This window comes from Arachis duranensis, chromosome 4 (genome assembly GCF_000817695.3).
Source record: "Arachis duranensis cultivar V14167 chromosome 4, aradu.V14167.gnm2.J7QH, whole genome shotgun sequence".
NCBI lineage: Eukaryota > Viridiplantae > Streptophyta > Magnoliopsida > Fabales > Fabaceae > Arachis > Arachis duranensis.
The window spans coordinates 84,895,234-84,905,229 of NC_029775.3; the positions used below are offsets into that span (position 1 = coordinate 84,895,234).

General features: G+C 37.4%; 1 protein-coding gene across 1 annotated transcript; it reads left to right on the forward strand.

Annotated features, from left to right (window-relative positions):
• Positions 1–8,574: 8,574 nt before the first annotated feature.
• Positions 8,575–9,390, forward strand: LOC107484805 (uncharacterized). Its single transcript, XM_016105348.1, has one exon. It carries the CDS (start codon positions 8,575–8,577, stop codon positions 9,388–9,390), a length of 816 nt encoding a protein of 271 aa, XP_015960834.1.
• Positions 9,391–9,996: the final 606 nt, after the last annotated feature.

A 9,996-nucleotide genomic window follows, 5' to 3' on the forward strand; every position in this document is an offset into this window, starting at 1 on the left:
AGAAACTCCACCGTTGAAAATACATAAGTAAAAGGTTCAGGCATGGCCGAATGGCCAGCCCCCCTGAATGTGATCAATAGTCTCCTAAGATGAAGAATAAAACAAAACTGAGACCAAAGATGTCTAATACAATAGATAAATGTCCTATATATACTAGACTAGCTCCTAGGGTTTTCATGAGTAAGTAATTGATGCATAAATTCACTTCCGGAGCCCACTTGGTGTGTGCTTGAGCTGAGCTTGATCTTTCCACGAGCTGAGGCTTTTCTTGGAGTTGAACTCCGAGTTATGACATGTTTTGGACGTTCAACTCCGGATCATGACGTTTTTCTGGCGTTTAACTCCAGACAGCAGCATGTACTTGGCGTTCAACTCCAAGTTGCGTCGTCAATTTCTGAACAAAGTATGGACTATTATATATTGCTGGAAAGCTCTGGATGTCTACTTTCCAAAGCCGTTGAGAGCGCGCCAATTGGAGTTTTGTAGCTCCAGAAAATCCATTTCGAGTGCAGGGAGGTCAGATTCCAATAGCATCAGCAGTCCTTTTGTCAGCCTTTTTCAGAGTTTTGCTCAAGTCCCTCAATTTCAGTCAGAATTTACCTGAAATCACAGAAAAACACACAAACTCATAGTAAAGTCCAGAAATGTGAATTTAACATAAAAACTAATGAAAACATCCCTAAAAGTAGCTTGAACTTACTAAAAACTACCTAAAAACAATGCCAAAAAGCGTATAAATTATCCGCTCATCAACAGCCCTACTCTATTATAACTCTCTGCCATGCACCCATTTACGTTGATTTTACAGGGCCACGCGTTCGCTTGGGTGACGCAGACGCGTGGGGAGGTTATTTCGTAAACGACGCGAACGCGTCAGCGACGCGGTCGTGTGGGCATATTTGTGCCTAAGGCACGCCTCCAGCCATACTTTCGTGTGACTTTCTGTTCACTTTTCTTTTCTTCCTAATGCACTTGCGACGCGGACGCGTCAGCGACGCTTATGCGTCGCATGCATTTTTTATGCAAAATGCAGAATGCAGTATGCAGATGCTGATGCAGATGTTATGAATAATTCTAGGTTCAATAAAATAAAAAAAACTCAAAAACAAACAAAACTAAATAAAATTATAATTGAAAAAGGAACGATCGTACCATGGTGGGTTGTCTCCTACCTAGCACTTTTAGTTAAAGTCCTTAAGTTGGACATTTGGTGAGCTCCTTGTCATGGTGGCTTGTGCTTGTACTGATCCTTGAATCCCAACCAATGTTTGTAATTTCAATGGCCTCCGGGATCCCAAACTAGGCGCATACAACCTTCAAGCAAGTTAAAGTAAGTGACAAGGCCCCAAGAGTGTTGATTGCTAGACTGAATTTTGGGGTCCCAAACCTTGCTTTTGCACCCGTCTTCTTGTTGAGCAATATTGTTCCATCTGGGTGGCAAGCAATCTGAATTCTCATAGAGACATCCAAACAACCTTCTAGACCCATTCAATTGAGCTCTACACCAATCCTTGCACTTCAACATATTGAACCTTGCAGGACAGCTCTTACCACTAACCATCTTCCTCTTACTCTTAATGCCACAAAGAGCTTTAAGTTGACTGTCCATCTCCAGTAGAGCATATTCAAGTGAGCTAATTAAGCTTAGAGATGAGAGATTCACCCACTTGAATGAAGGAATGGACGGTGATGGCTTTGGGGGAGAGGTCTCCAACAACTTTGGCAAGGTGATTTCCGGCTCCATTCCCTTCAGCTCTTCTTTGACAACTTTCACCTCTTTGTAAGCTTCTTCAATATCAACCTCTTCCTCTTAGTAGATTTCTTCCAATTCAATCTCCTCTTCACTGTTTTCCAAGGGCATGGGAGGTTGTGCTTCTTCTTCTTGAATCTCCATCTCTTGATCAACCTCTTCCAAATCTTCAACTATGATATGCCTTGGAGGTTGTACATCTTCCTCAACATCAACATCAAACACCTTGGAAGGAGGCTCTATGACTTGACTTTTCCATGGAGGTTCAGCATCTCCTAAGTCTACAACCACTTTTTCCTTTTCAATAATTGCTACTTTGTCCAGTTGTTTAAGTATAAAATCGTACTCCTCCTTGATGATTTCTTTTCTATGACAACTCCCTTCAACTACTCCTTCATCTACAAAGGTCTCTTCTACCTTCACCTTTAGTGCCTCCTCTAGCTCCTTGTGAAGTATGGATTTGCGAAGATGATCCCTTCTCTCTTGTTCCATGTCAATAGCATCATTGGGATCATGTTGCTCTTGGATTGATGGATGTGGGTGCTCTTCCATGGATGGTGGTGATGGGATGGAAAGACCATTATATGGTTGAAATGGAAGTGCACTAGAGCTTGAGGGTTGATTGTTGAGGGTATTTGGTGGTCCAATTTGGGCGACGAGAGCTTGTATAGCAGAATTTAGATCGGTAAGTGCTTTCTCCATGGATGTTTGTCTTTGGTGCATAACTCTAAGAGTGTTAGTATCCAATGGAGGTTGGGGTGGATAGAAGGTTCATTAGTTGGGAGAAAGGGTTCATGGCAGAAAGTTGGTTCATCTTGATAAGGATAAGGAGATGGTGTATATTGAGGTGGTGGTTATTGGGAGTAATTGTGCTGGGATAGGGATGGTTCTAAGTATGGTTCATAAGGTGGATAAGGGTCAGGGTCATATGGAGGTGAATGGTGGAAAGGGGATTGTGAGTGTGGTGGTTCAAAGTTATGCTGAGAAGGGGGTTCATAGGCGTATGGTGGTGGTCGTTGGTAATCAAAAGAGTGCTCACCATAGCCGTCATCTTGGTATAGCTCTTAGAAGGGTTCTTGGTCATAGTATGTTGGTGGAGGTTGTTGCCAAGAGGGTTGGTCAAATCCTTGTGGCTCCTCCCATCTTTGGTTGTCCCATCCTTGATGCATGTTCTCATTGTAATCTCCTTTTCCTGCAACATAATTGTAACCATACTCATAACTAACGTTGTGAGAGTTCATAGTAGTGAGAGAAAATAAAAACAAAAATTAATAAAAAGAAATTAACGAAAATAAACTCCTAAAACTTAGAAAAACTGACAACAATATAAGATAAAGATTTGAAAAAGGTTTAAATTTTGAAAAGGTTTGATTTTAATTTTTTTTAAAATTTTGAAATTTGAATTTTGAATTTTGGAATTTAAATATTGAAATTTGAAATTTGATTTTTGAAATAAGATAAGATAAGATTTTGAAAAAGATATGATTTTTTGAAAAAAATTTGAATTTTGAAATTTAAAACTAAGATAAGATAAGATAAAAATTTTAAAATAAAAATCTGAAATTTTTTTTTTGTAATTTTCAAAAAAATCAATTAAAATAAAGAGAAAAGATATGTTTGAAATTAATGAGGAAAGAGAAAAACAATAAAATAACACCAAACTTAGAATTTTTAGATCAAAGCAAAGAAAACAAACAAGAAAAATATTTACAATAACCAATAATAAGGCACACGTTTTTCCCCGGCAACGGCGCTATTTTGACGATCAGAATTCCTGCACGGTCTAGAATTTTCACAAAATAAATCCTTGTTGCAAGTATAGCTTCTAAACCGGCAAGGAATCCCTTTCATACAAAAGTTTGGTTGTCACAAGTAACAAAACCCAATAAAATTTATAACCGAAGTATTCAAACCTCGGGTCGTCTTCTCAAGAAATTGCAAGGAGGTGTGTTTTATTATTGGTTATAGAAAATAGTATTTTTGGGTTTTTGAAAAGTTTGAACAAGAGAAATAAATTGCAATTAATAAATCAAAAGTTAAGAAAATTCTTGGCAAGGTATGAAAATTAGAAGTCCTATCCTAGTTATCCTTATCAATTATGATGAGAATTGCTCGTTGCTCGCACTTAGTCAACCTCTAACTATGAAGGTAAGTCAAGTGGATAAATCAATATGAATCCTCAAGTCCTAGTCAATTCCCAAGGAAAGACTAGAGTTAGTGGAATTCAAGTCAATTAGCAACTTCCAATTATTAATCAACAAAAGAGTTTGATAACTCTGAGTCTCTAATTACTCAGCCAAAGCCAAGAATATAGAACCTAAATAAAAATCATATATCTGAAATACCTCAAATTATATTAAATAGAAAGTTAGATTGAACATAGGAATTCATAAACCAAATTGGCAACATCAAGTAATCAACTAAAGTAATAGAATAAATAAAAGTAGAAGAAAACATAAAGTAAAGTAAAGGAATATTAAACCTGGAATTGAAAAGACGAAGAAATCCTAATCCTAAATCCTAATCCTAATCCTAAGAGAAAGGAGAGAACCCCTCTCTCTAAAAACTACATTTAAAAACTAAAATTGTGAATTATGAATGAATGATGATGAATTAATAGATTTTTTCACTTTATAGCCTCTAATCTGTATTTTCTAGGGTGAAAACTGGGTCAAAAACAGCCCAGAAATCGCTGATTGCAAATTCTGTCACGCTGATTTTCGTCATTGTGACGCGTCAGCGTGGAGCACGCGTTCGTGTCGCCTAGCTGTATGAGCACTATAGCAAATTATATATCATTTTGAAGCCCCGGATGTTAGCTTTCCAACGCAACTAGAACCGCATCATTTAGACCTCTATAGCTCAAGTTATATTCGATTTAGTACCAGGAGGTCAGGTTGGACAACTTTAGCAGTTTCTTCAGTTTCTTGTATTCCTTCCACTTTTGCATGCTTCTTTTCCATCCTCTAAGCCATTCCTGCCCTATAATCTCTGAAAACACTTAACACACATATCAAGGCATCGAATGGTAATAAGAGAGGATTAAACATAGCAAAATTAAGGGCAAAGAAACATGTTTTCAATCATAGCACAAAATCAAGAAGGAAAAAGTAAAACCATGCAAATAGTATGAATAAGTGGGTAAAAAGTTGATAAAAACCACTCAATTGAGCACAAGATAAACCATAAAATAGTGGTTTATCACTCTCCATGAGTGTTCAACCTCTCCTTCTAACATATATGTAGCAATGGTTATTTTTTTAATATCTACGTACCCCATGGCATTAGATATCTTTCCTAGCTTCTGAATTCAACATTGAGCTAGAACTAGATGATATTCACCATGAAAAAATTTTAGGTATATTTTTCTTAAACTCATATAGCTTACGGTGGTTAGGATTGGTTACGAATTACTTTCTCCGTTTTAGTTTCCACTCCTCATATGATCGATGAATTTTTTGTTAGATTCAGTTTGACCTCGAACAATGTCGGTCAAATTTCGAATAGTTTCCAAAATTTTTGTCAATGTATTATTTGACATATTTGGGTTTCTTATACTTCTCATATCATATAGCATAGTGATAGGCAAAATTGTGATTTCTGATAATGGCATTCATGTTCGTTCTCTCCCTGGTAATGGCGCCAAACACTTGGTGCATGATACCATGGTCCAAACATAACTTCACAACTTCGCACAACTAACCAGTAAGTGCACTGGGTCGTCCAAGTAATAAACCTTACGTGAGTAAGGGTTGATCCCACGGAGATTGTTGGTATGAAGCAAGCTGTGGTCATCTTGTAAATCTCAATTAAGCGGATAATAAATGATTATGGAGTTTTCGAACAATAATAATAAATAAACAGAAAATAAAGATAGAAATACTTATGTAAATCACTAGTGGGAATTTCAGATAGGCGTATGAAGATGCTGTGCTCCTTTTGAATCTCTGCTTTCCTACTGCCTTCATCCAATCCTTTTTACTCCTTTCCATGGCAAGCTGTATGTAGGGCATCACCGTTGTCAATGGCTACATCCCATCCTCTCAGTGAAAAAGGTCCAAATGCTCTGTAATGACACGGCTAATCATCTGTCGGTTCTCGATTATGTCGGAATAGAATCCCTTGATTCTTTTGCGTTTGTCATCACGCCCAACAATCGCGAGTTTGAAGCTCGTCACAGTCATTCAATCCCTGAATCCTACTCGGAATATCACAGACAAGGTTTAGACTTTCCGGATTCTCATGAATGCCGCCATCAATTCTAGCTTATACCACGAAGATTATGATTAAGGAATCCAAGAGATATGCGCTCGGTCTAAGGTAGAACGGAGGTGGTTGTCAGTCACCCGTTCATAGGTGAGAATGCTGATGAGTGTCATGGATCATCACATTCATCATGGTGAAGTGCAACGAATATCTTAGAACAAAAATAAACTGAATTGAATAGAAAATAGTAGTAATTGTATTAAAACTCGAGGTACAGCAGAGCTCCACACCCTTAATCTATGGTGTGTAGAAACTCCACCGTTGAAAATATATAAGTGATAGTGGTCCATGCATGGTCGAATGGCCAACCCCTATGAACGTGATCAATAGTCTTCTAAGATGAATGATGGAATAAAACAGACTAAAGATGTGTGGTCAAAAGACCGAATGGTCAAAGACGTCTAATACAATAATAAGATGTCCTATTTATACTAGACTAGCTACTAGGGTTTACAGAAGTAAGTAATTGATGCAGAAATCCACTTGGTGTGTGCTTGGGCTGAGCTTGAGCTTTACATGTGCAGAGGTTTCTTTTGGAGTTGAACACCAAGTTGTTACGTGTTTTTGGCGTTCAACTCTGGTTCGTGACTTGTTTCTGGCGTTTGACTCCATAATGCAGCATGGAACTGGCGTTGAGCGCCAGTTTACATCGTCTAATCACGAATAAAGTATGGACTATTATATATTGCTGGAAAGCTCTAGATATCTACTTTCTAACGCCATTGAGAGCGCGCCATTTGAAGTTTTGTAGTTCCAGAAAATCCATTTCGAGTGCAGGGAGGTCAGAATCCAACAGCATCAGCAGTCCTTTGTCAGCCTTCTTATCAGAGTTTTGCTCAGGTCCCTCAATTTCAGCCAGAAAATACCTGAAATCACAGAAAAATATACAAATTCATAGTAAAGTCCAGAAATGTAAATTTAGCATAAAAACCAATGAAAACATCCCTAAAAGTAACTATATCCTACTAAAAACTACCTAAAAACAATGCCAAAAAGTGTATAAATTATCCGCTCATCACATAGTTATCAGAATTAGACCGAATCATCCAATTTAATCAAAAAAATCGATGAACCGATAGTCCAGCCAGTTTGATTTGCCTTCTGTCCTGGCACCTTGCCATGCCTGAGATTTTAAAAGATATGCTCCTTCCACTAAGCTAGTTACATTCCAATACATGCGTTACCAATAATAATATATATTATAGATGTATATAACAATCAAGTGCTAACTTTATCACCAAAAGTTTTTCCTTTAAAATTCAATATTACTGTTATTTGTACTTCATCTTACTTTCAATTTATTTTATTTTATTTATTTTTGTTTTGATGATCACAATAATTTTATCACTTACTTTACATCTTTTAAGTCTTTTTAAATTTATTTTTTCTTTATGAATTTAATTTTTAGATTTTTCTCTTTATACTAAAATATTTAATTATTATCAGGTTAAACAGTTCGACCAGTAATCCACTGGTTGAACCACTGACCTAATAACCCAATAACTTAATCGAATTAATTATCGGTTCAATTTTGATAATTATCTCATATAGTCCTACAAATATAAATATAACTAACATTGAGTAATTAGGCGCTTAATATTGTAGAATTAGTGCATCAAATATACTATAAGATATATAGTAAGAACAAAAAAATATGATAAAAATTATGTCGTAAGAATGGTAAAGACTTAAGTTTTAAAAACTCAAATCCATGTTTTATATGTATGATGCAGGAGCATGTATCTTTATGTTTGTGTCGTTAATTAAAGTAGTCTAGTTTAGCATATATTATATTGTGTTATGAGTTAGTCCCACATCGCCCGAGTCATGAAAGTTTCCCCTTTCCTACTAGTATAAATATGTATATGTACCCCTTTTATTTATGAGTTGAATTGATTGAGTTATATATTGAAATAAGCTGTGTGCTTATTTTCCTCTAGGCTCTTTGAGAGTAAGAGGTGCATCCTTAGCTTAACCAACCAAGGTGGGTTCTTGGCTACTTTCACCATAGTGGGGTTGTTAACCTCGCCAAGATTGGTGAGCCCAAGCGACGTCCTGGAGTCAGTTTGGTATCAGAGCAAGGTCGGTACTCGACTTGCTCCAGTAACAATTTATTTGGTTCGTGAGCACGGTCTTTAGTGTGATTCACTTGCTGTTGGTACGAGTCGTCATCAGTACGGATTGTCTGTTGCGAAGTTTTGGGTAATATCATTTTTTCTTCTTTTGGTGCCATTTCTGTTGGTGATTATCTTCATTCATTTCCATCATTATCATCATTGTGCATCCTGATCATCATCACGACATCAACATCCAAGCATCAACCTCATTGCATAGTAGTAAAAGATGGCTCCAAAACGTAGAACTACTCAAGAGATTGAAATGGAGGAGTTACGTCGTCAAGTTAAGGAGTTGCAAGAGCAACTTGAAAACATGAAGTTGCTCAAAATAATCATGGCATACATAGTGATGGAAGTTCTTTTAGTGAAGAAGATAATGCAAATCCATTTCATTATTCTTCTTCGTCTGAAGATTTGTCCACACGAAGAGCACGACACAACATGACTCACAAAGCTAAAGACTTAGGAATAAAAATTAATGTTCCTGAGTTTGAAGGGAGACTCCAACCAGATGATTTCATCGACTGGCTTTGCACAGTAGAAAGAGTATTCGAGTTAAAAGACATTCCAGACGACAAGCGCGTGAAGCTTGTAGCAATCAAGTTGAAGAAGCATGCATCAGTTTGGTGGGAGAATCTCAAGTGTCAGCGAGAAAGAAAAGGAAGAAGAAAGATCAAGACATGGGATAAAATGCGTCGTGAGCTCAAGCCCAAGTTCCTTCCTGAACATTACAGGCAAGACACCTTCATCAAATTTCATAATTTGAGGCAAAAGTCATTATCTGTGGAAGAATATACAATAGACTTCGAAGAGCTGCTTATAAAGTGTGACATTCAAGAGCCTGAAGAACAAACAATTGCTCGTAATCTTGGAGGATTGAACACAGAAATTTCTGATGTCGTTCAGCTGCAACCATATTGGACCTTGGATGATATCATTAGGCTATCATTAAAGATTGAAAAGCAAAGAAAACGAAGGAATAACATTCAGTCGCCGAAAGACAAAGAAGTCATCCTTGATGTTCAACAAGAAGTGAAGACAGAATTTTTTAAAGGCAACAAGGAGCGTAGATCATCAGGTAGAAAATCCTTCAAATGTCAAGGTTTTGGGCATATGCGGCTGATTGTCCAAACCGAAGGGTTATCACTCTTGTCGAGGAAGAAGTTAATGAAGAACCAATTCAGGAGCAAGAGGAGGAAGGTGAGGTTGACTATGATATTGAAGAAGAAGTTCCACCCGATTGTGGAGAAGCTTTAGTAATTTGTCGAAACTTGAATACGACAAGGGTAATAGAAGAAGAGAGTTGGCGACGCCACAACATCTTTCACACAAGATGCACGGTTGAAAAGAAGGTTTGCAAGGTCATCATAAACAGCGGAAGTTGTGAAAATATTGTTTCAAATTATATGGTAGACAAACTGAAGCTTCCAACTGAGTTACATCCTCATCCTTACAAGTTGCATTGGTTAATAAAGGAGAATAAAGTTAAAGTAACAAGGCGATGTTGTGTCCAATTTTCTATGGGAAGCAAATACAAGGATAAAGTATGGTGTGACGTCATCCCGATGGACGCGTGTCATTTACTATTAGGATGTCCTTGGCAATATGATCGTCGAGCTATCCATGATGGTTTCAAAAATATATACTCCTTTATTAAAGATGGCAAGAAGATCGTATTAACTCCGTTACAACATGTAGATGGTCAAAAGAATCAAGCTGAGCTATGCCTTGTCACATCTTTCAAATGCACTTACCAATGGAATCTTTCGCCAATACAAGATGAGCCTTCTTCAACCCAAGGAGGATAACGTAGGAGCCCTTTTCAACCCAGGGAGAACTGACGCCAGAACGTCCGCTTGGGTC

What these genes read in the sequence shown, in the direction of transcription:
- LOC107484805 (XM_016105348.1), top strand. Translation starts at nt 8,575, where the DNA reads ATGACTCACAAAGCTAAAGACTTAGGAATAAAAATTAATGTTCCTGAG.